The sequence below is a fragment of the Motacilla alba genome, chromosome 4A (assembly GCF_015832195.1).
Source record: "Motacilla alba alba isolate MOTALB_02 chromosome 4A, Motacilla_alba_V1.0_pri, whole genome shotgun sequence".
NCBI lineage: Eukaryota > Metazoa > Chordata > Aves > Passeriformes > Motacillidae > Motacilla > Motacilla alba.
The window spans coordinates 3,848,201-3,875,290 of record NC_052045.1 but is presented as its reverse complement, the minus strand read 5'-3'; the positions used below and the strand labels follow the sequence as shown (position 1 = coordinate 3,875,290).

Sequence of the window (27,090 nt, the reverse complement as noted above, 5' to 3'; positions counted from 1 at the left end):
CAGCTGCTCTGGTCTGTCAGTCAGTCTGTAATGTAATTAAAAATGGACACTGACACTCACTACAGGCTAGAGTAAGATCTCTGAAAGCTTCATAACTCTCCTAAAATGCTGTTTAAAGTCAAATTTAAGAGAAAATGCTGTAGGACATGACAAGAATTCTAGTGCACTGCAAATCCAGAACAGGTAAATAGCAGAGAAAATCATCGCAAGTACCTTAGTGAGGCTGAAGAACAAAACAGGAATTCTAGCAGTGCAAAACCAGAGCAGCTAAATACCTGACTAAATTATCACAAGTACTTCAGTGAGTAGAGTCTCTGGTAGCCAAACCTGAACTTCATTGTGGTTGGTTCAAACATATTTGTATTTTGTAAGGCTTGTCATAGTCTCTGCCAAGTAGGCTGTTCAGAAAGGTTCTTCCCTGTGTGGAGAGCTGCTGTCCTGCCACACACTCAAAAATGCATTAAAACAAGAAATTTTCAAAATAGAAGTGTGTAGGATCAGTGTATGTGAAGGATTGGTGTGATGGGATTCTCTAAAACAGTGTGTCCACTTTTTACTGAGCAAAAATTAAAGGTGTTACCAGTCTGACGTGTGTGTGTGTATTTGCATGCACATGTGGGTTTCTTGTTGACAAAGTAAAATGTTGTCAGCTTTGAAAGTTCATTAGTTTAATCCATTTTTCTTTGGGTTTAAATATATGAGTCTGTAGAGCTATCTGTTCTGGAAAGTAAATGTCTTCAATATCTGTGTTCATTTACACTCATGTATCCCTGTCACTGTAGAATCTGACTTTTGAGTTGCTTTATTCTTACAACTCTCACTGATTAGCTGAACAGATTTGCTCTCACATCTTTATTGTAAAACATCCTAATTTTAGTGTGCCATTATTTTATCCTTGAGAAAGTCACTTTCCATCACTACAGTCCAGTTGTGAGAATACATTAGTGAGGATTGTGTTGTACTTCCTTTTGGCACAGGCTGGTGCTTCAGAAGATTTTGTTTCTAAATCAAGCAGGGAAAGAAACTTGCAGTGACCAAGCACGTGTTTGTTGTTCATGCCCATGTGTTCTGATAGCAGCATCCTCTCAAGGGGGACAAGAGACATTTCTCTTGTCACATCACTGCAGTAAAATTCTACATCTCTCTGTTGTTGAGGTTCTAGAGAGGTTTGTTTTCCTGAGATTTGCTTTCTGGCCCAAAGCATCTCCAAAATTACCTCAGATTGTTTCACATTTTTCTGAGAGTCCACTTCCAGATTAGGGTAAATATTGTTCTGAATGCTTTGGTTTTGTTGACTTTTTTTTTTTTTCCTCTTGGATTCTAGTGAGGCTGGGAAAATTCAGGAGTGACATTTCCCATTAGGATCCATACTTAGGATTAAGATGTGTAAAATCTTCTTTTTCATCAGTGTACTTGCACAGTTGCTGGCTGGGTGGAGAAAACATTTCTCTGATATCCAGCTGGATATTAGTTAATGCAAGTCATTAAACTAATAAAAATTAGTTGAAAGTCTATTCATTTTAAACCACAACCTTTCCTTTAAGTGTTCAGAGACCTCTTGACAAAACCCTGATTTAAACACAGCAGCAAGTAAACTTGCAGAACCTTTGATTGTATTCTAAATGTTACCAGTATGTCAACATGAAGATTGAATACGTATTTGTAAACAATGCCAGTCCTTTGTAATTTAAGCTGCAGTTTTTGCAGGCAGCTGGGTTTCAGGGTGTTATTTACCAGACCCTTACTGATGGGAGTTACTCATTTACAGCAATTTTTTCCCCAGCACCTGCACCAGAGGAGACACAATATCTCCACAGCAACACAAGGTCTGGCCAGCACTCTGGTGGGAATTATTTCCTCTCATGTTGCTGAGGAAAATGCACCAGTAGCCAACGTGACAGAGGCAGAGTGGGCATCCTTTGCTGTGTTACTCTCACCTGTCAAGTGGTGCTGTATCTTTCTCTAGTTTGTCCTGAGAGCTGAAACTGTAGATGAATTTTGTTACAGTGTGAGGCTCCTTTTGCCCTTTCCTTGCCTTATGTAAAATTGTCCACCACAGAATGATGACCAGTTAACATGAAATTCTTGTACAAAATGAAAAATGTAAAAAAAGAAAAGCATTGCTGTTCCTGCTGTCAGTAACACTTTTATTACAGGACATTATTTAAGTGCATTTAATAAGCACAAAACACAGCTAGTTTTCCATAGAGTGAAATCCCAGCATCATGTTTTTCTTTAAAATGGGAGAAATGAATCAAATATATTGAGTGTGTGTCTGTTTCCATAGTCTGATGACTAAAATACCACTTGGCCTGTTTTCTATAGGTGTGAGAATCAGCTGCTTTATAAGGTTTTGAATGAAGTCATTATGCTTTTTATATCACGTTTGCCATTTAGAAATAAGCTGTTCTACCAAGATATGCATGATCAGCAAAGTTAACATTTAGTGCTCCAGAAAGAAATGTCATAACTATGAAACTTGATTTCTCCCTGACAGGAACACCATAAATTAGGGAGGCACAATGGCCAGGCTCACAAAACCTTCTTAGCCATCTCTAACATGATGTGATGTGATTATAGCAGCACCAGCAGCACTGTGGCTGCAGGTCTGGCAGTGCCCCTGTGATAAATCCAACCTTACAGGGATTTACTACACATCTGAAGAAGCTTGCTTGGTTTGAAGCTTGGCTCAGATGGCTCTGGAGAATCTCTGTTATTGAGGGTCTCATATGGCCAAAGCAGAATTTGACAGGGACACTGAGTTCACCACCCTCTCTCTTCTCCCTCCTGCATCCAGTTCTTGTTATTTGTTCATTTTCAGAGCTGTTCTTCAGCTTGAACTGCTCTGCAATGCAGGAATGGCCTGGATGCCAAATGAGGATCAGTCTGGGGTGGAATTTGGCTAAGTATACTTGAGTCATGGTTTGGGCTAGAAAGAGCAGTGGATGCTCAAGGCCGGGTTGGGTGGAGCACCCTGGTCTCATGGAGGGTATCCCTGCACCTAGCAGGGCTGGAATGAGGTGACCCTTAAGGTCCTTCCATCCAAAACCAGTTTGAGATTCTATGAATAGATGTAGCAGTTTACTGTTACATGATAATTTTGTTCCTGAAACTCAGAAAAATCTACTCAGTGGCAATATTTTCAGAAGGAAAGTTGGGATGAGCCCTTTACAGAAAAGTGAGAGGATTTTCCACTGAAGTTTGTGAAACACTCAGCTCCAGAGAGCAGTATCTACATAATGTGAAGATTTTTATTTTACAGTGCACCTGTAACAAATATGACCATACATGACTAAAACCACGGATTTACAATTCCAGCCAAAATGCAGGGAGAGGGCTGGGGAGAGGTTTGGGCTTAGGAAGGTGGAGGGAAGGCTGGCAAGAGCCAAGTCTGGAGCTGTGACTGTGATAATCTTGGACTGTTCACTGAAAGGCCACTTTCCCAGATGGACTTGGGAACAGGCTGGTGGGAAATACTGAAATACTGGGTTAGGCTGGGCTTGAAATTCTGGAAACCAAACCAAAACCAGGGCCTTAAGCTGCTCCTTGTGTTAGATATGCAAAGAGTAATAAGGCAAAACTTCATGCCAGAAATCTGAGACTTAACTTTCTCCCAAATTTCCCCTGCTTCTCCTTTTACTAGCCTGACATATTTTGCACCCTGCTTCCTCCTCTTGCTCACATCTCACCCTCTTCCTCCTCGTGCTCCCTCCCTTTCCTTCTGGCAAGCAGCCTCTTTGGAGCTGCTGAGGGATGTGCTTCTCCCAAGTAGGAGTAGTTCTGAAAATTGGTTTCCTGCTGTCCATTTTTCTTCTGCTGTCATCCCCTCATGCTTGCTGTATTCCTGCTTTTCTCTTATCTTTCTTGCTCTCATCAAGGTCCCAGATAGGAATAAACATGGCTTTTGTCGAGTGCAAATGGGAAACACAGAAAATGCTTTAAAAAATACAGAATTTTAATTTTCATATTTCATAATTCCTTGAGACTTTCACCCCAATGCACTTCAGAAACGAATCTGATAAATGGAGCAAAGCATTATTTGTACAGTGGGACCTATCTAGATATACAGTCTTCTTCTGAGTCTCCTTCTCTTTGAGTTTTGTTTTTCTCCTGATTTTGTGGGATTGTTAAGGCATTTGTAAAGGGTGTATATGACATGATTTTAAATTCCCTGAAGAGAGTACAGATGGGCTGTGTAATTATTGCTGAGAGGTGCTATTTTTCTGTGTGCTCTACAACTCACATTCATAATATTTACCTGACAGCCAGAAAAATGTGGCCATCTCAGAATGCTCTGAAACACTTCTTCTCACAATAGAAACATTTCCCATTACAGAATTTCTAACATCAGTAATTTCATATCTCTCTGTGCATTCAATCCATTATGAATTGTTTTCAGAATATTGCAACATTTATAAAATCAACTTTCTCTACAATGTATGTGATTTTTCATGCTGTTAGATTTATTCTGTCCTGCTCCATAGCAGGCAGCTGATTGCTGGCTGGGACTGGGGTATGTTGGAGGAGTGACACGGGAGACACAGGAGTTTGTTTGCTTCTTAGAAGGTTAATTTTTGTGGCTGTATTTGAGGTGGAGGAGTGAGTGTGCAGGTTTGTATCTCTTCATTCACTGATTCAGAGAAATTGCTCTGCTGGGAGATGTTCAGATCCTTTCAAATTGCATTAAATACCCTTCTCATCTCCTCCTTTGGAAGGAGGCTGTCCCTCTCCCTGCAGTGCCAAGAACACCTGGCTCCTTACCACCCTCATTGAGAGGTTTTAAGCATTCAGAACTTATTTTAAACTTCCAAGTGGAAAAAAAATCCAATCAGAAACATCTCTTTTTGCAGAGCTTGCAAAGGAAAATTGTTAGGCCAAGCACATCTAAGCTCTTAGTTCTGGCTCAGATCTTTTTAGTATTAGCTTAGTCATTTGCATTTGTTCTTAATAACTGGTATGGCTCTAATGTAGATGAGGTGGAGCATTTTCATCATTAGTCCTGGGAGTGCCTTTCCTCCCTTCCATGGCAGCTCTGGGTGACACAATTCAGGAGAGGGGCACAAGTACCAGGTTTCCACTGTGAGATTCTTTCCAGTTCAGGCACTGTTGTGCTCTCAGATTGAAAGTAAAACATCAAGATCTTAATCCAGGAGTGAAGGTTTTCATGGCTGTCCCAGTGACTGCTAATTTAAGAAACGGGGAAGAAGGCAGCTCCTGTTTGGCTGTTTCCCAACACCATCTGATTAGCTGCACTTCTCTGTTTGGCTGAGCAGCTGGCAATTAATGGATTGATAGGAAGTAGTCACAAGGTAATGGAATTAGTGAGTGAACATCTGGTATTAAAATCAGTAAATGTAGGCGTTTTTATGATTTCTTAAATTCTGTGAGAAAATAATTGCCAGTTGACTACAACTGAAACAACTATATGTACACAGTGGAAAAAACAGTGCATTTTAAATGGCAGAGTACATATTTTAGGCAAAAGACTTCCCTATACACTGCAAAAGATGAATGGGATCCAGCTGGCTTTCAGACACACAGATCCTATCTTGGTTTTTAGACCAGCTGTTTACCTTGTTCATCTCCAGTACCTACAGCAATCACAGGTACTATAAGTAGTTCAGAAGACCCACAAGTCACCCCCAGTCTTTGTGTGTGCTCGTTTCCAGGGTGGAATGACTCAAAATCCAAACCAAACTGCTCTTCTCTAGCCCAGAAATGGCTGTGACCATCCTAGTTCTTGTTGGCCTCAGTTCAGGTGTAGCACAGCTCCTGCTTCCTGAGGCAGGGGTGTTCTTTTCCTTAGAAAAGCCTAAATTGAGTAGTCCATCAGATAAGGACTGTAAACTTGAGAGCAGTATTTAAAATCTGCTGGTTATTAGGATTCAAACAGCATTAGTATCAAGTAAGGTCAGTTGGAAAGAAATACATCTTATTAATAACTAAAAAAAATTGAAGTGTTAGCAATTCGGTTCTTTGCTGACTGGAATTGTGAATTGTGTTAACTTTTCTTGTTCTTTTCACTTGCTGAGGATGGGATTCAGCCAGGGAGGGGGGAGCAGAGGGAGCTCAGCAGGGAAATTGGGGCTGGAGACTCTGCCTGCCCATCCTGGCTTCACAGACCCCTCCAGGGATTCAGGCTCTGGTTTCTGGAATTTTTTTATTTCTGTGTAGTCCATTTTGAGAATATGGATGGAGATCTTGCAACCAGTGGGAGGGTGAGGTGTGGCATAATGAACATCCCACTGTGCAAGTTTATGCTGGGATTTTTTTCTGCCAGTTCCTCTTGCTTTTCCATCATGGTCAACATCAGAAATCTTTCTTACAACTCTTGAAAACTCTAATCTAGGCCTAAAACCAGTAGAATCTCCATTTTACCTTCCTTTCCACTTCATTAGGTAGGGTGAATTCCAGCCACTGCAGAGCCCTGTAGAGTAGAGCAGCAGCACTTCAATTAAATATGAAATATCAAGATAAATGTATGAATAAAACATCCAGGACTCAGACAAACTTCCAAAACTTGCTTGTCAGCAGTGAAATGCCACTAAATCCTCTAGGAGCTCATTAATAGATTAACATTTGGAAGAGTAATTACAACTACATTACAACTAAGAATAAAGAAAAATAAAAAGGAAAATCCAGCAGCATCATTTCTCTAAACTCTTGACATAAAAGGAAGATCAATACTACAAAAAAAAGCAGAGGTAAGGAATTAAGGTCAAGATGATTATGTCAAAAATAGGTAAGCTGTTCATATATATTTCAAATAAAACTACTGTGTAGTATTTTCTGTTATTGGTGTGGAATACTCCCTCACAGGGGAGGGAAGAGGGATATTGAGCTGAAATCAAGGATCTGTCTGGAAATTGGGTTGAGTTCACGACTTCAGTGCCTTTAAGCTAAATCACAACTAAAATCAACAATGTCAAGCTTTGTAGCTGCATTTTCCAAGGCAGAGAAGGACACTGATTTTTAGTGAGACAAATATATTACCCTTCAAGAGGATTAAATACTGGAAAAGTCCTTTTTGAGAATTTATGTTACAGCTCTGTAAAGGAAGGAAAAAAGATGAGATAAAGTAGGTACTGTAGGTAGATAAATAGGTGAGACCTTGAGAAATGTTTTCATTTTTCATAAAATTCTCACAATCTGTAGAACTCTTATGTATAATTCATTCAATTATAATGTGGAATATTAAGCTTGCAAATTTATGAACAGGAATAAATATAAATGGGGAAAATATTACTTTATCTAGGAGTGTTTCTTTATTACTGTGAGTTTACCTAGTGTGTGACCAGGCTGCCCTGCACGGTGCAGGGGGAACTGAGCCATTTTCAAGGAGAAAAAAAAATATTAAAAGTAACAAGGTTGTAAAATACATAGATGACAAATCAAATGAAGTCATCAATGTGTAAAACAAAATGTTAAGATTTTAGATTTGCAATTTTCCTATTTAAATGCCCTCATTGATTTGTTACAAATACTGTTAACCCTGTGTTTGGAAAATGGTGAGGACATTATCACTTGTGTTCTCATTTGTAATAAAATAGATTAACTTGCTGTGAAATTTTAACTAGGCTGAGACACAACAGTAGCTACCTAATGAACCAGAGCACATTGCTGTTAAGTAGCTAAATAGATGCATACTGATTACAGGACTGAAAAATGGATCTGTTTACCAGCAAAAGAAGAGTCTGCTCATAGCATTATTCATTATAGGAGGGAAAATTCAGCACATTTCCACATAAACATTTAGAAATGGACAATTTCTTGATCCATATGCAGCCTCACATGGTGATACTCCATCCTCATTTGGAGCACGTATGGTACAGAGGGAATTCCAGCTCCTTTGTTGCTTAGAGGGAAAACTCTGCATTCCCAGTGCCTCTACATGGGTGTAACTGGTAAGACATTAGATGAAATAATCACATAATTCTCTTAGAAAGTGACTTGCTGTGTGATTAAGAAGGACATTTTTATTTGACACTTGTACATCTGCCCGAAGATTTCAAACCAAGACCCTGAGTCTGAAGGCAAATTACTCCAAGCAGAGATTATTTCATAGTGAGACAATGGGAAATGCAGTTACCAGAAGGAGCTGGAATACTTTGCTTTTCCAAATCATCAGCTTTTGAATTACTCAAATAACTCCCATTTAAGATGACATATATGGCTGTTTGTGTGATATCTAAGTGTTAATTCCTAGTCATATTTGTTCATAGGGTTTTTTTGCAGAACAGTTGGCATGTCCTCTCCTTGGCTATTCATTTTCATGGTTGCAGTAGACAATGAAATTTACTTAAACTATGCACTCTTCTGTAAAATTAATCATTTCAAAATGATATCTTAATTGTAAATTGAGTGCTCTTTGTGGTTAAAAGAGAGGAAATAGTGCCAAAGAGAACTGTTAAAACTGAAATCCATGCAAATGAAATTGCAGTCAGTGTTGTAATCTGTTAGCAGGAACCAATTTGGAAACTATTATTTGCACAAAGATAAAAACACACAAGGTTCATCCACTCAGGATTGCATGTGTATGGTTTGTTATTTTGGTCAGTACTTTTTGGGGTAAGAATGTGACTTTTAAGAGCAACTCAGTAAGCAGCACATCCACAAAGTCCCAACTCCCTTTTACTCATCTGTTCAGCTCAGAAGCCTCCAAACCCTCTCTTTTGGAGGCCAAAAGGAAGAAAACATGGGAGGCTTTAACCTCAGTGACTTGGGCCTTTTTTTTCCTCCCACAGAATTGAAAACTAATTTGTGTAAAACCATTCCGTTTTCAAAATAATAAAAACTTGTGACTCAACATAATATACTCATATCTGATAAATATTAGCATTAAAAGTCTCCCTTTCAGATCTGTTAGTTACTGTACATTCATTAAATAACAGATAATTAGTGAAACTGATCCATTGAGGATTAACAGCTATGTAATAGATACACATCTGTTGCATGGTTTTGGGGCTGGGTTGTTATTTAATGTACAATAACAATCCTATTAAAACCACGTCCAGTGCCACATTCTCAGCTGGTGTGCTTGGAATAGGGAAAGGCCATCCCATGCTCTGAGGAGGATCCAATCTCCTGCTCCCTTTGCATAACTCTCAGAAGTATCCATAAATACAAAGATGAGTGTGGCTTAGAGGGGTGGTTTTTTTTAATGGGTAACAGAATATTCTTGTTGATCTTGCTGGTGGTGTAATTAATGAATTGCCCTGACACATCCAAACAGCAGCTTTTTATATCAGGGATTTATCATGGAAAAACTCCTAGGAACCGCCATGTGATTCCCAAAGCTACATTATTGATTCAGGCTTCCACCTAGAAAACTGCATAAAAACTTCAGATGCTTCTGAGTTTATTTTCCAGAGTACACAGTAAATTGCTACCAAGGAGCCAGATAGAATATTCCTAATTAAACATCTTCAGAGTAGGTTAGAAAGGAGGAAAGATTGCAAAGTTCCTTTGAGACAACTTTCCCAGATGAACTCTAATTGTGATTTTTAGTGGGGTGGAGGCAAGATAATCTCTTTTTTTTAAAAAAAGGAAATTAGATTTCAGTTCTGGGTTTGCACGGGAAGCAGCTGATTGCCAGAGATGAGAGCAGCTTTAGAGGCTCAATTTCTGGAGTTCTGTAAATTCAACCATTTTTCCTCATTAATGTCTCTCCCTTGGAATTACACCTTCAAGGACTTGGACAGGGGTTTTAAAACATAGAAGGCACTTTAGGAAAAAAAAATCTGGAGTAACTCAGGCCCTGATTGTCCCTTTCAGAAGATTCTTATTTTCTGTTGGTTCTGGGGGCAGGAATGAAGGGCACTGAAATTTTTTAAATTAAAAGTATGTGTGTGGAAACACTAGGTTGAAAGGATCTCAGGTCGTCTCACAATCTCTTGTCTTAAGGATGAATTTTAACTTATGCCTTGTTTGTCTGACCTGTTCCTAAAGATTGCTACTGATGAAAATTCCATACACGAAAATGCAGAATTTAATTTTGCCCTTTTATTTTTTTTTTTAATATTTCTTACCCTTTTTTTTCCCCCTCCTTACCTCAAGTACTATATATATTTAAATTAGGGGTTACTATCAAAGTTTCTTTTGCAAATATAGACGTGACATTTTGCAAGCAGACTCTCGTTTTAGTTAATCAGTGGTGCTTTTCATGTAAGAGGGATGTTTGTACCAGAGCCACAGCATTTATCATTTGTTCAGGTGCTGTCCTGAGAAGATATTGATGTAATTTATTGAGGTATAGATTCTAGTTACAAATTCACAAGTACAGATTCTAATTACAAATTTGACTGCATTTAGTGACAGTTCAGTCCAACTGTGAACTGTTTATTTGAAATGTGACTCATATATGGCAGTCTCACTACCTGCAGATTAAAAGTAGTTTGTGAAAGCAACATGAAAGAATATTCTGTATGTTCCTATGTGTGAAAAACTTAGAACATAAAAAGTTGCCAACAAGAAAAAGGTGGCAAATGATCAGCTTAGCTCAGACACGTTGTTTGTAGAAGCCGGTGTTGGTTTTGGCTGTAGATGACTGCACTGCTCTCAGACACAAGTTCTGTTCTCTGTCTACCTCGGCAACACCATTTGTTACTGTTCCTTTTAAGCCAGCCTCACTGTTTCAGTCTGAACCTGGGTGAAGCCCGTGGATGAAAGGGCCCAGCCTTGCTTTGCTTCTGTTTGCAGGAGAGGATCCAGGACAGCCCTTCCCCGGCACCATCCCTGGAGGACAGCCAGCGGCCCGGCAGCCACGCGTCCTCCCACCCCAGCAGCAGCGTGTCCAGCTCCCCGTCCCAGCTGGACACCACCCCGGACAGGATCGGTCAGTGCCGCGGCCTCGCTCCCCTCGCTCCCCTCACTGTGCGCTGGGAACGCGCGGGAAGCGCTCGCTTGCTACGGAATACGCGGGAAGTTCATCCCTGCGGTTCTTTAGTTAAAATTAAACAGCCTCAAGGGAAATAGAGGTTGGATATTAGGAAGAAGTTTTTTACAGAAAGGGTGATAAAGTTTTGGAATGGTCTGCTTAAACGCAGCCCTGGATATGTTTAAGAAAAGACTGGATGTGGCGCTCAGTGCCATGGTTTACTTGAGGTGTTACGGCATGGGTTGGACTCGATGATCTTTAAGGTCTCTTCCAACCTAGTAATTCTGTGAATTCCATGAAGTTCATCACTCAGCAGAGCCCAGCCCCTCCTCTTGAGTTCCTCGTGTGCCAGTATCCCCTGCACAGAGGGATCACCCTTGCACCCTTCCCTGGTCCAGCCATCTCCTTCCCAAGCGTGCTTGGGTAGGGAAGTGCTGCTCAAGGCTCTTGCTGTTGAAAAAGAGCAAGGTATCTTTTTCTCTGCATGTGTGTGAGGAAAATCACGGATTATATGATGACTTTCTTGTTCCAAAAACCTCCTTGTGCCCACACATTCCTTCATCACCCTGAGGCTGAGGCCTTTCTGGCTTTTTTGGTCCCTCCACCACAGCTTTCACAGGCTGTGCACTATCGATTAAAATGCTAATTCCGTCTAGAGGAAGTTTAGGTCCTATTCTTGGTGTTTCCAAGAGGGATCTAGGGCAAGTCAATTAACATCTCCTCACGTCAGTGTGTGTCAACACTGCTGTCTCCTCATGGCCTGGAGCCCGTGCAGGCATTGCTGAGCCAGTTTAAACCACAAAAGCTGTGCGCTCGGGGTGAGTCACTGGAGAATTCCCTCCCATGCACAACCTACCCCTGGGATTTTGCAGTTCTGACCCCGGTCCTTGCAGCAGCACCACAGCACTGCCCAGCACAGTGGTTAAAACCTGGATTCTTTGCCTAAATTTGTGCACACACAGGGCAGAGACTGTGGAGTAGATTCCCCTCTATTTTTTCTGTGTAAAATAAGGCTGGAAATACACAGGACAAGAAACTTTTAACTCCCTTTAGCAGCAGGGAAAAGAGACTGTTGATGTCTGTATGTAGAGATCTAGTGTTGTAAAGATATGGATAAATATTTTTCATTAACATAAATACAATGATTTTTGCTTTTGAAATTGTAAAAAAAAAGCTCTCCCTAAAACATGTTAATGAAATATGTAACACGTGTCCTCCCTGGAATAACTGAAGTCTGTAATTGGTGGATTGGAGAGAAGGAAATGTTTTAATCAAATAAGAACAAGGAAAGAGGCATTCTGAAGTCATAAACTGCAGGTGTTAAGTAAAGAATTCCCTTCAGCACTGAAATGTTGGGGGGTGTTTTGCTGTCACCAATCAATTTGGGCTATGATCTAGCAATCTGTGCTTTTTATTAAGTTTACTGCTTTATAGATAATTACTAATACTTAAATCCTTAAATGTATTTTTCCCCAAAATGTTTTTTGGGAAGTACTTTTCCATCTAATTAATTAATTTGAACATTTCATAAGAAATCACATAAGAAATCAGTACTAATTTGCGTTCTATCTTGGTATCCTTGTCTAATCAACTTGAACAGATTAGCCTTTAGTGCATATTTCATTTGGCTCTAAGAGTTAAAATACCAAAATACCAACCAAGAGGAAATATAATTTGATATTTTCTTTTCTCTTAACATTTTTTACTGACAGTGTTATGTAACTGTGCCCTCTGATTCTTTTTTTTTTTTAGCCATGCTGACCAACAGCAGGGAAGGAGAACTCATTGACCAAGAAACTGGGACCAGCCTAAAAAAAATACAAAAGGAGAAAGGTAAAATCACAGACTGTTTTCCATCTCAAGCATTTAATTGCACTTATTATGTGTTTTATTCCTTTTCCTCATGTTCTGCATATGCAATGACATTATATTACTAATTTAAGAGAACTAAGTGCTTAATTGCAATGAATAATGTATCCAGTGAACTCACATGGAAGTGTGAGCAATGAGAACTTTGCTTCTCTCTGTTTATATAGCATGAGGGTAATATTTTGCAGGTCTTTTGGCTCAATTATTTATGAAGTTCCAAGCAAATATTTGGTCAGTCATGTGGTATTGTTTGTTTGCCTTCAGGGGATGTGTGTGCAGACTGCTCTGATGCTCTGGGTGAACAATTTAATTTTATATTGTCTCACCAGTGAGGGGCAGCAAGGGAAGAGGTGATGTTTGGCCTGGGGGGATTCTCCTGTAGGCAGGGAAGTGCTTCTTCTGCTGAGATCTCCTTGCAGAGGTTCTTGGGTGCTGGAGAAGGTGGATACTCAGGGATTTATTCTGGGAAAATATGCAGAGAGATGTTGAGGGGGATAGTGAGGTTTTAGACTGAAAAAGATGTGAAGGGAAAGAAAGAGAAGGAAGAGACAACATAAGCTAAATGTTCTTGTAAGTCTACTGAGAATATTCATATTTATCTTCATAAATGAAAGCACAAATTGATTTATATTTTGTTTGAGGTGATTTTCTTGTATTTTCAGAGGAAGCTAAAAGGCAGGCATAGACAATTTTATGGGCTACTCAGAAGAGAATTTGGAGCCCCTCCGTGCCCTGTGGTTCCAGAGTTATAAAAAATTATTTGAGCAGTGTCAGGGTTTTGTACAATCAGCTCTATTCCTTAGAGGTCTGTAACTGATCTAGTCATGGATAGGAAGAGCCTGAAACTCCCTCCTTATATTTTGTATTTCTGTACTCAACTCTCCTTGAAGACAGAAGCTGTTTTCTATTCACTGGTTTTTCTGGACCTTTAAGCACTTTCCTCATGAACCCCAAAAGAGCCCTTCTGTGCCGTTCTGAGGTAATTTTCTGTCTGGATCATCCTGCTTAAATCCTTCCCTCTTGACTCCTGTTGACATTTACAGAAAGTTACCAGCCCTACCTTCACTCCTAAGATTTAAAAATTACATTTCTGTAGTAATTGCATAGTGAGTATTTGATCTAAGCCTGAAAGTGTAGTTGATTATAATTCTGTTGAAATGTACATGGTTTCTTGCCACATGTTCAGTAATTTTTCAGTGAAACAATTCAGTATCCTATGGGGTTCAAAGATGCAAATCATGTACTTCATGGTAGTAGCAGTTCTGTCACTCAGGATGGATGAAGGAAGGTACAGTTTAAAAATCTGTAAAAATAATTCAGAAATCCCCAAAGCGAAAATAATTGAACCTCCACCACCTGTGAACCCAATTCCCAGGCTCCTGTGATCATTCCTTTTAACATGGATGAAATCACAAAGATCTGATGCTAACAGTTTGTGTGCCATAATTCTCCTTAAGATTAAAGTTGTGTAGGTTTATTCATTTCCTAGTCTACATTTTTGCATAATTTCTTTAATTGATTAAGTACTGGGAAATACGTCTTTATACATGTGTTAGTTCTGCATGCACTTAGGGGATGTTTTTGGAATTAATTTAGTGTTCAGAGATCCACCTGCATCAGAAAAAAATGCTTTGAAATCATGAGACATTTTTAAATATTATTTCTGAGACAGAACAAAATTTCTGCTTTTCTGCTTGGTCTGCAGATGTCAAGTTTTTCTCAGAAAATATGAGGATGAGAAATTTATTTTTTGTTGTCATGTACAGATGTGATTTTTCAAGTCATCCCATGGCTCCAGAACCTTTTGATGACATTAAGTGGGACTAATACAGAAATTGTAAAGGCACCAACCTTTATATCCCGGATTCTGAGCTGATTTTGCAGCTATACTGCACTTTCTGTAGGAACCACTGGGGTTATTCCTCAGTGATTTGTCCCAGTCCTGTGTGGATTCTGTCTTCCTAATCCTGTTATTGTTTTCTCCTGTATATTTATTTTGGGCTCTGGTGCACCTCAGTTATGTTGAGTGTTTTAGGGTCAGGTGTGGAGAGTGTGAGGAGTGTGATCTGTGCTGCCTTGTCCTGCAGAAAACATCCGTGTAATTTGTATACAGAGCAAGCTTTGTTTTTCCAAACCTGCCATTGCTCTTACCAAGGCAAAATATATTCACCATGGAAAAGATTTTCAAAGTTATTAAGAAAGAATGTAGTTAAAATAAAAGTATCAACATTTATTAGGTTTGACAAGTAAGCGGTTTATACAACCGTGGCAAACATATGTTTTCACATCTGTTTTGAGTAATATCATCATGATTTTAAATATGATTTATAGCTCTGCAGGCCATAAAATGCCAGCTTTGCTGTAAGTTGGAAGTTTTCAAACAACAAAGAAATTATTGAAGGCATATATTGAACGTGTTTTTGTGTTATACACCTTGACACAACTTCACAAAGCCGAGCTCTCTACAACAATTAAGACAGCAACAATTGAAAATTAAGGAACTCAAATTTATCAGGAGTACTATTTATTGAAATCATAGCAGTAAAAAAAGGATTAAAGTTATTGTAATGATTATAGACAAAATATCCCTCAGGATACACAGGTTTTGTTTTCCATGTTCCATTTTAAGTGATCTCAGCAACAGACAAAAATGTGCCACTTTGTTCTCATCAAAGTAATTTCAAGGTAATTAGGGCTGAGGAGAACATGGCTTCACAACAGTGCTTCTTTAAAACACAGTTAATAAGAGGTTGTTGCAATTCCTGTGATTTGTTTGCATGTGTTGGTGGGTCAGAATTTCCAGAATTGGTGGTTGTCTCATTGCAGAGCCTTTAGAGCCCCGTTACAGCCATACCTGTAAGCTTTTTGAAGGAGAAATGCCATTAAATCTCAATTACTCTGCTTCTTTTCATCATCCTTTTAGAGGAAATATGGTCAGATTTAACATTAGAGGGCAAGAAAGTCAAACATCTTTGGAAGCCTGCATGGTTTGGGGTCTTTTTTTATATATATCTAAAATTGTTTTTACTGCGTGGATTACATACAGTACTATATTTTTGTCAAATGCCTTTTTCTGGCATGTTACACCAGCATTTTGCCCCTGCATCTATTTCTGAGTGAAAACCATATCAAGAGTAATCTGCACTTTATTTTGAAATCGCTTGTGCAAGGAAACAGTTACAAAATCCACCCTAGAACACAGCCCACATTTTACCTGCACAATTACTCCCAGAAACTACACTTTAAATTCATCTGCTTCAATACATATCCTGGAAGAAATCTCTATTGTGTGGGGCAGGATTGTGTTTGACACAGCCCTGTATAGGCTTTACAGAAAGCTCCATATGAATTCTGGCATTAGGAAGGTGAAATGAGCCAGAAAAGAATTTGGCCGTGCCTTCCAGCCGGATTTAGATGCTGGTACAATTATTCTGTTTGACTGCATGACAAGAAATATTTCAAACTCCTCACACAGGCTGGAGTAATAAAAGGCACTGGCCCAGCTCTTGCCACACTGAAATCAGTGGGGATGTGCAGGATGTTTTCAGTGGGAACAGTTTGACCAAAGCTTGGGCTTTTGGAAGGTTTTTTCCCCCAGATCATGCTGCTGGTTGTTATGCAGACAAGGATAGCGTGTTCACATGAGGTTTGGGGTGCAAACTAGAGGAAAATATTGTAGGAAAATTCCATTAATGACCATATTGTCAGATTTATCACTGTTGGTGCAGTCTATGAGTAAAAATAAAAAAGATTTTTGCTGAGAAGGGGGCTGCTCTGCGCTCCCAGAGCTGCCTGGGGGCAGTGCTCCCTCCTCCAGCCCATCCTGCATCTCCAGAGCCCAAATCCAGGCTCTGGGGCTGTGTCCCATGGCCCACAGTAGTGTCCAAGCTCTGCATCTGGCAGCTCTCCCTTCCCAGTTCATTAAAGAACACCTTTTCCTTTATTGCTTCAAGGAAAGGGGAATTTTGCATCATTTCTCTCCACTGAGTGAAATATTTTCAGATGGCCAGAGACCACGGTAATGAAAGAATAACCATATTTATTTATTGGATTTCATTAGCAGAAAAGAGGGTTTATGCTGTTTAAATTAATCACTGCCAAAGGACCGGGCTACTCAGGATGTGAGGGGAGGAGAATGAGCAGGTGCAGAACACCTGAAACAGCAACAGGCTGGTGGGGGCTGTGCTCCAGAGAGGGGACTTTCCCAGCCATTAATCTGAAAGCATCCAGATGGAAAAGGGAAGGAAGGAGAAGGGGAACAAGGAGCACGAAGCTGAACCACAGGGTGGCTGTGCAAAGTGTGCAGGAGGTGCCAGCACCTCACGTGGTCTCTGTGCTGCTTGTTTGGTGTGTCAATGCTGGCATCTTAAAGATGTAATGAAAAAGAAAAGCTTCACAAATGAAGAACTCCACATTCATTCTGGGGTGTGTGTGTGTGTGTCACAGACCCTGGGGTTGTTTCATCAGCAGTGGGTGCTATAGTACATGAATTTAAAGGGTTCTTTTTCCCAAAACCTGGAGTGACATGCACAGTGCAAGTGTCCTCTGGATAAGTCAGAGGTATTTTTACATTTTCTATCCTCAGAGAATACTGAAAGATAAGAAGCACAGTGCTCTATTCTGGGTGGAAGCATTTCCCACAAGTTTTTTTTGTTGTTGTTGTTAAATTTAACCTACAAATGAACTGACAGCTGTTAAAAAGGTGGCCTAATAGTCATTGGGATTGTCTGTCAGTCAGTCAATCCAAAAAAATCCAAACCCATAAAACCAAAGCAAACTCTATTAACACTTAGATTCACAAAATGTAAATAATTAATAAAGGTAAAGCTTTAATTTTTGAAGTGTCTGTGCTCATGATGTTATCACTGTGCTTAACCATTGCTGAAAGATTTATAAATATAAAAGCAGTTATGCAAGAGATGCTAGTGAAGTACTCCAAGGTCACACCTTTTACATGAAGTTTATATTAGAGCTTTATTTGCAGAATTATTTTTAGGAATGCTCTTTTTCTGATGAGTAAAATACCTACTTCACAGTTACCTTGCCAGATGGGCTAAGGCAGTTTCTTGCATTGATACATAATTTATTAATATGTTTAATTTATTAGATTTCAGTGACTTTAATGTATCGCCATCTAAACACTACAAATTATGAGTCTGTATAAACATGGTGAAATAATGAAATTTTCTTTACTGAAAAGGCTTTGAAACCAATTTTTAGCAAGGTATTCATTTGTGTCAGTCTGTGCAATAAAAGGGGCAAATTAGAGGGAGATCCGGAAGCTACTCTTCAGTCAGCTGTCTCTTCAGGGACATTCCCACTTCTCCTCCAACACTGTGAATTGTTTCATGTAGCCTCATCTGAGCTGTATCAAGTTTGAAAAGTATAAGAAGAGGATAAAAATTGTTGACTGGCACCCAGTGACCTAAGACAGCTTTTGGATTAGGCCCAGGAATCTTTTCCTTAGCACTGGTCTTTAACCTGACCCACTGGATTCTCTGCTTGGTGTTAGCTCTGGTGCAAAGTCATTAACCTGAGACCTGCACTTGGTGACATTCTAAATGTCTATGAGTTACTTGATAAGTTTGCCTTCAGTCCTCATTATGAGCAGTAGGATGTGGACAATCTCTGTCCTGAGAGGTTGCTGAATGTTTTTGTCATTCAGAAATCCTTGGGATCTTGGGGAATGTGCCAGCAGGGGCTCAGCCTCCCCTGCCTGAGCACCAAACCTGCTCAGGGGCACTGTGCTCCTGCATTTGTGTGCCCAAGTGTGCCCCTGTGCACACACAGAGGACGACAGGGATAAAGTACAGATAAAAATTCAAATTAATAATAAAAATTAGTTAATTGGTGACTTTGGAAGTTTTGTAGTATTTGTGACTGAGGAAGACCTTCAAGAAATTCACAGAAGCTGCGCTTCATAAAACAGTTCTTTCCTGAGGGTTCCTTCCAGTGAGCCAGAGTTTGTCCTGCTGCCCACAGCTGGATGTTCCAGATCAGTGAAATGCAGAGCTCATGATTGTGACAGCAGTGTGTGCTCCTGCTGTCAGAAAAGCAAACCCAGCACTGGTGGATGGTATTTTGTGTAGCATTTTTTGTGTACTCAGGGACTTTTTTTTCTAATTTGATCTTGAATATCTAAGATGGCTCTGTGGAGTGTGTCTGTCTCCTGTGTAACAGTCACATTAAGATGGCAATTAAGGGCTCTGTCTTCCCTTTTGTGGAGGACTTGCTGCCCAGAGGCTTCTGGGGACAGCAAGGCTGAGATAAAACTGCACATTAAGGTTCATCTCCAAAGTGGTTTAGAATGCTTAGTGCATTAGAATATTCCTGATGATAAAAAGTAATAAATCCTTAGTGAACTTCTAACTCTAACCATTCAAGGATTCTGTGCATAAGATAGTGAACTAACCTCAGAGTGGAAGTAGAAAAAGATTATTCTTGATTTGTAGTCATGAAACCAGAATAAATGTGTTCTTCATTATATCCCAGACATTGTGTTGAGTTCCTTTGATAAAGTTACACGAGTTCTTATTAGCAGAGCTGATAATGGCCCATGTGCTCCTCTCAGAAGCCAGTGGGGCTGCAGACTGCAGGAGATCAGATTTCATGTTTGATTGTTGTGGCAGAAGGCACCACTCCAACACTTGGACTGTGTATGGGATTTGTGTGTCACAGCCACAGTCATTTCTGGGGATGGACAGTTCTCTCAGTAGGTTTTTCCTATTATCAGCTGTCCTTTGGAAATTCACCATCGTGCCTGAAAGAGCAGGAGCCCACAATTGTAATCAATCAATGGAATTTCAACTGGATTGGCTCCGTTTGTTCAGCCTGGTGCTGATAATGCCAAGGTTTTAAGGGGGCTTTTATCCTTACATGGGCCATTCACTGAGTTGGACTTGAAGATCCTTGTGGGTCCCTTCTGAAGATTCCCAGCTGTGAATATCCTTCTTGAAGCAGGATTGATAAAAAGATGGAAGGAGAGACAGCTGTGAACTCTGAAATTGGAGGTGAATGAGTACAAACTAGAAAGAGGGATTGCTCCAATACAAAATTCCCCAGCACACTTCTTTGGTCATGCTTGGCCTTTCCATGTTGATGTCAAAATACCAACTGATTTATTTTCTTCTTTTATTTTGTAGTCAGTATGAAAGTAGTTTCCAAAGCAGATTTTTCTTCTAGTTGACAGAATGTGACAGGCTATAACAAGCAGTTTAATAAATAAAATTCTGCTTCCAGGTGTATTCTGAGATGTTATAATCTATAAAACATGGTGCAGTTTTGAATCTGTCTGTTTCACCCGTCACTGGGGCTGCTCTGTGATATTTTGATAGTTGGAGCTGGCTTGTGTGAATTTGCTGACATATCCCGTGGCTGTTTCGGGAGCGTGTTGTCAGCAAGGGGATCCAGAGCTGTACAAATTTCACTGACAGTTCAGTGGAGAGCCCTTTGTGCTGGGCTTAGAAGATGCCTTTTTGTGTGGAATATGTTGGATGATGGGTCATCTCCAGGAGATGGATGAGCTGGAGCAGAAAATGGGATGCGTGTGTGTACACGTGGCTACTCACGGAGGCCAGAAAATAAGCATTGTTCAGAAAATACCATGTTATTTATACATCTGTAACCTCTGGGGACTTCCTACATGCTGTCGATTAGGAGACTGTATTTGTTGCTGTCTTGGTTTTTGTTAGCTTGAAAATCTTGAAATTGACTGTAATGATGGCAGCCTCCAGGCAAAAGTGTGGAGAGATTCACAAATTAAAGGAGGAGACACCAGAGCTGCTGTTTGACTTGTGACATTATTGTCATTATTGTCATTATGGTCGTATGGCCTTCGGCACTGGAGGCAGGAGGGACTTAGGCAAAAAGGAGAGTTGGAATTGCTCTGTAAAGCCATAGATCTATATTTATACGTATGTATATTTATATACCATCTATATTTATATATACTGAATTTTATTTTAACTGATATATTACAAGGAAAGCATAATATTTCTTTAAGATCACCAGCAGTAGTCGTAACAGTAATAAGGATTATATCGTGACATAATTTATTTGTACAAAGCTTTTGATATTTAAAAAAAAAAGAAAATAAATCCACCAATATTCAAAAATTAATTAATAAGTTCCTTAAAGACAGTTCTGTTGTTTCAAGAATGGTCATTGTTAATTTCTCTCCATGCAGAGGTGTGGGAAACTCAGCAGAAAATGAGTGAAGTATTTCTAGATTAGGGTCTGATTCACAATAAGAATTCTCTCTAATGTACAAGATAACTTTTAGCAGTCTGTTTTAGGATGAGTGTTCTGAAAACATCACTTCCTATATGGCTCATATTAAATACTGTATGGAGCAGGCTGGAGCTTTAATTTTACACAACTAGCAGCTCATATATCATCAGTCACATAAAATACTCAGGGTAAATAGTCCCAAATATCTGCAAAGTATGATTATCTTTCTGGAAGAGCTGTTGCTAAATTCACAAAAAAATCAATGTGGGGTTTTTTCACCAATGAGAGCCAACCTACACAGATTATGGGAGTTAATAAATTGTAATGGCAGAACTGAAGTCTCAAATTTTGCAGTTTGTTATTTTTGCTTGATTTTTTTCCTTGTAATGTTTGCTGTTTCGAGCAGCAGAGTGGCTGGGCTGGAGATTTCCTGGCTGACTCCAGTGAAAGTGCGTTCTGATATTCCAGTGTGCAAGTTGTTGGAGAACTGGTTCCTCTTCTGTGACCTACAAGAACATCTGTTCCCATTTCCTCTGTAGAAATCTTACAGTCTCAAGTGCTGTCATTTATTCCCTAATATTCCTCCTCATCTGAAAAGGAAAATCTCAGCTTTCTATACATGAAACTGCCTAGTTTTCTTTTTTTCTTTAAGTCTACACATAGAAATAAAGCTACAGAGAAATTCCTGCTGGCAAAGGACCAGCAGCATCCTGCAGTACTCTCCTGAAGGAATTACTAAGGGAAGTGTCTGTGGCGTAGCTTTAGAATGTTTGCATCACTAAAATGAGCCTGTTTATCTAAAAAAAGAGATTATAACAGAAGAAATCCAGAAGGCATAATAATACGTATTAAACCTTGTTTTCCAGGCTGTTGAATCAATTTATAGGAATATGTGAGTGAGCAGGAAGGTAACAGCATCTGGTAGCAATAACAGTTTCCCTTCCTGAGTTACCAAATTAGCTATGGGAAGGTGATTAAAAATAAAATATAATGATTTCTGATAGAAATAGGTAAACGGCATGGGCTTTGAGATAAGAACTTGACAAATGTGTAAAATAAATGCAAAACTGGTTTTGAAAAGGGGGGGAGATTACCATTTTCTGTGTTGTGTGCCAAGGTTTGTGCATTTCAAATGTTGGCAGTTGGCTTCTTTTCAAAACTGATAAATAATGATGTTTGCTGTGGAAACAATTATCCTAAAAATAATTTAAAAGGATTGTATCCCCTTTTTGTTTGTCTATAAAGACCACATTCGATTTATATATAGACAGAAAGAGCTCCACTTGCATCTATAAAACAGTTCTTAAATCATTCTAAATTATTGATGTGCACAAAGAACTCTTTCCGCTTTTGTTTGAAGTTTTATTTCTGCGGCGTTGTGCTTTCTAATTGTACTTTCAACTGCTATGACATCTGTTATAGTTGTTTCAAAAACTTTCCATACTTTTCTTTTTTAATGATAGACAGGCTTTTCAAAGACAAACTGTCTTCATTTTGAGCAAGAAAAATAATTAGTTGAAAAAAGATCACTGATTTGGCCGGCGAACTCACCATTTTACTGTGTTTTTTTTTCACAAGTTGCTGTTTTATATGATTCCAGCACCTATTCAACAGAAAGCTGGCCAAGAGGAATTCATCTCTGCAGTCACTCAGAAACCATAGAGCACCAGCATATGTCCCTTGCTTCCCCCAGGAAATGCAGGACTTTATTCTAACAAAAAGAGTACCAAGAAAGTACTTCACAAACCCATAGTCTCTATATGTCTAACAGATGGAAAAGTAAGCTATATTCCAAGCTGCTGTGCCCAACAATATAGGAATAAAGCTCAGAAATTGGAGATGGGATTAATGCTTAAAAGTCTGCTTAGAAGCCCTGTTTATTTTAACTGGTGATGGGAATATGTGGTGCAGCAGTAAACAGGTTTCTAATGATCTGTGGCATAATGCAGTCTTACCTCTGGTGTAAAATCTGGGAGACTAGATCTAAATTTGAAGTATTCCAGATTAGGATTTTAAATCTAAATTTAAAGTATTCCAGATTCGGAAAGCACAGTGTAAAGTCATTAACTTGTCTTTTTTCAGAGGAGGGGATTTTTACCCCTAGGGTAGAATTTTTGGAAAAATTTAAGCCCTTGACTCTGGTCCAGTTGTGGTACACCATAACTAACCTTTAAATTAGAAGTTGCCCAGAATTCATATAATAATTAATACAACGCTCGGGGATTTAATTGACCACAAGATTAAACTATTAAGGAAAAAAATTCATCCTAATTGAGAACTGAACCCCTACCCTTTATTCATGGAGTGTCTGCTCTGGCACTTGAGTCATGAATTGGGGGTTAATTGACTGTCTAGAATCTCCCAAGGAGCAATTATTTCATGCAGTGGTGTTAACACATCCTGGCAAAAGGCATTTCTATGGGAGTCCTTTTTTCCCTTGGATTTAGAGAGATGTCCCGAGCACAGCAAGGAAAGCTGCTGGATGTGAGGAAGGCAAAAAAGATGGAAACAAAAAAGGGATTTGGGGTTTCCTGTCACACACAGTCCCAGCACTTTTCATGTTTCTGGTTCGATTCAGTGATGTAATTTTGCTGCAAATTTAAGTGTCCACTCTTCTTCAGTGTTCAGGGAGTATGAACTCCTTGATAATAGCTCAAATTTGTGGCAAAATTACGCTTCCCAGCTCGAGTTGTTACAAAGACTTAGAAATGGGCAGCCTGGTGTAGTGGAAGGTTGTCCCTGCCCATAGCAGTGTGTTGGAACAAGATGTTTTCTAAGGACCTTTCTAATCCAAACCATTCTGTGATTCTCTGAAATAACCTGTAAGTAATTTAATATGAACTCCTATAAAAACCATTAAGAAAAATCGAAGTGTACTTAAATTTTTACTATTTTTTTACTAATTTGCTTGCATGGTGATTAATAAAATTCATTACTTCATAGTAGATTTTTCTGCTTCATTAGTGCAAATTTGCAGAACTTTTCTAATTACTATTCTCCTTTGAAGAATAAATAATAAGAGATAATATCAAAACTTTTTAACTAAATGAAGACTTAGTTATGGATACAGTTAGGCATTTTTTTATATTTAAGTATATTCTGGTTTTTAGATGCTTTTATAAATGTGCCTTTTGTCTTTACAGAAGAAACTGTCAGAATTTAGGAGAAACTATTTTTGGGTGGCATTATCAAAGATAAAAGGAAATGCAGAAAAGTTTAACTTTTTAAACTTTGAGTTCAAAAATCAGTCTTAAATCCTATGAGCAGGAAGGACCAAGTTAATTCATGCTTGAAGCTGTGTGAAATCTCTCTGTGCTGCGTGGAGGCTGGGAAGGGATGGCAGCTCACAGGTCCTGTTTGAAACTGATGCTGTACAAAAATCTGTTTGGTTTTGGTGGGGTTTTTTTCATTTGATTATTTTTTTAAGCAAGTACCACACCTTGAGGAAATCTTAATTGTAATGTCACATAAGCACGTGAAGTGGAATCGATATTCTGTAATATCTCTCCCTGCAGTTGGTTCAGATCAGGGTGCTCAGCAGCAGTTTAAAGATGTTTTATGAACAGGTACTTTTAGAATAGAGCACTTGAAGCATGTTCACATCTGAGGGGCCTTTGCAGTGCTGCTGTGGTTCGTGATGCATCAAATCCCAGCTCTGTGTTCCGTGGCTGTGGAGAGAGCTGTGCTCTGCACATGAAGTGTGTCAGTCACCCCAGCACACCCAGGACCCCATGTCCTGGCCTTTGGGGTCACTGGGATGGGAGAGGGGAGGTGGACAGGACTGGATTTGGCAGAGTGCTCGCTGCAGGGTGATGAGTGGCGTTCACAGCTTCACTTGTGTTTCACATAAAACATAAAACCTGTGTGCTCATGTGCCCTGTGCCTGCACCAGCATTCTGCTGCCCAGCCCTGAGGGAGCTCAGCCCCAGGGGCAAAGCAGGGCACTCGCAGGCACAGCAGCACTGTCACAACATCCAGGTGACCCCTTACACCCACACAAGAGCTGCTGTTTCACAGCTGGCTTCACATTTGCACTCACACTTCCTAGACTGCTCTGTCTGCAGGAGACTGGAAAGATGCCCCTGTGCTTGTTCACTACTGCAGAAATATCAGCAACATAATCTGCCAGACTTTCTGGTTTTTAATTGTTGTGTTTTAGAAAGCTGGAAGTGTGGAGGGCAGGCATGGCTTAGACTCTTCAGCTGGAGAAACAGTGTTTGAGACTAAAACATCATTATTTCTTGCTTGTAAACATTAGAGGTGAACAGGTAAAGTAGATGAAAGAAAGATGAAAGAAAGGGGATTTAGAGTCTTACCCAGATTTGAGTTGCGTTTCAGTCACTCATTTCCAACTGCTCACCAAAATCCTGCAGTAAGGAAAGAGGAAACACGATCTGGTATTTCTAACAAAAAAACTCAGCAGAGTGTTTCTTGCAGTGTGAGGAAATAGTTGTCCCAGGTCCCATAATAACAGTCTGAGCTCCCAAAACCTGCCAGCATCTGAGGAGAATGGTGCCCTGGTGAGAAATAGAGTAAGAAAGAACAGCATTTCCCATTGCTGGTGACTTGGAAGAAAAAACCTGGACATGTTCACAGTATGAACTAAGTGACAAAGCAATATTTTACACTCTATGAGTGTGATTCCTTTACTGTTATCACCTAGTTCTAACTTCTCCTCTTTAAATATAATTCTGCTCCACAGTTTCCTCCACCTGCTGTTTTCCAAACCTCACACATGTCCTCCGTCCACATACACCATCATCCTTCAGCTACACTCCCCAGCCACATTTTCCACTGCCAATTCAAGCTCTCTCCAGTGCCCAGCTTGCCTGCCTGCCTGTCTCCCTTCAGTTTTTTTTCTCTTTATGTTTTGATTTTTTTTCTTTTCTGTAGGAAACAAATCCATATATTGACAAAGAAACCTTCAGGCTCAGAAGCCTTTTTGGTTTTGATGTTTTGGGGTTTTTTCCTACTTTATTTATTCTTTTTAAGTAAGTACCACACCAAAAAAAAAAAAAAAAACCAAAAAACAACACTTTTAATGACTTTACAGTGTGTTAGGTAAGTGTAATTGACCCTGTGTAACATTGCTGTCTGCAGATGGTTTAGATTTTAAAAAAATCCATAGTCTCTCACATAGAAGACCTGTGTAGGGTGAGTGGAAGCCCTCAGCAGTGTGAGATCCAAAGCCATACCCTGCAGGTATTCAGCACTGCTCAGGGAGTATTTTAAATTGTGATGGTGGTCACACAATATTCCCTGTGGAATTTTGCCTTTAGCCAGGCGTGGTCTGGCAAGTTCTGCAGTAAACAAGCAAATGAAGCCCCCCAGCCCCTGCCCATGCTGCCATGAAGAGGCCTGTGCTGGGATTCCTGTGGGGCTGGGGGAAGCAGCTGTGCTCAGACTGTGCCCTTGGAGCAGCTTTTGCCTTCACCTTCCCCTCGCTGCTACTGGAGGAAGTAACTGATAGGGATCGACACCGTTTCCTGGGCACAGCACATTCAGATTTTTATTATGATATTACCAGGACATGTGTTTGTGGAAAGAAGATATATATGCATATATCTCTCTGTTTAGCCTCGGAATAGAAACTGTGTAGAAATGGTATATTACCTGCATGAAACTGAAAATATGGGTGCCGTAGGGTGCAGGAATTGGGCCCAGCTTTGCTTACAAATCAGCTTGATGATGAGGCTGCAAAAGTTATATTTTCACTGCTTTCACATACTGAATTTATTAGCTTCTGGAAATTGATTTTGGATGCCTTTCATTTGCCATTGGGCTGGAGTCAAAGGCAAAACGATGATATACCACATTTTGCTCACTCATCTTTTTATTGCCCAACTATTGTTATTGAGGAAAAGGCATTTGATGTGCTCCTCAGAGGAGACAGAAAGCACATTTCATTTTCTTTTAATTGATGAAAGTGTAACTGAACTCAAGTCCTGCAGTCCTCACCTTCAATATCCAGGAGGAGTTACAAGGGATAGAGGGAATGGCACTGGGATTCAGCTTGGATCAGGGCTGAGAGCAGAAGCCAGCAGGGCTGTCAAACTTTGTCCTGTTTTATTTGCTTGGAAGGAAGGGTGCAAAGTTAATATCGATGCAGTGCTGTG

General features: G+C 39.7%; 1 protein-coding gene across 2 annotated transcripts in view; it reads left to right on the top strand.

Annotated features, from left to right (window-relative positions):
* Positions 1–27,090, top strand: part of DACH2 (dachshund family transcription factor 2) — a 245,462-nt gene that overhangs the window by 189,248 nt on the left and 29,124 nt on the right. For both annotated transcript variants that reach the window (XM_038123229.1, XM_038123227.1), the window contains exons 6-7: positions 10,699–10,834; positions 12,629–12,709. In XM_038123229.1, coding sequence (XP_037979157.1) covers positions 10,699–10,834; positions 12,629–12,709 — 217 coding nt within the window. The remainder of the gene's footprint in view (positions 1–10,698; positions 10,835–12,628; positions 12,710–27,090) is intronic.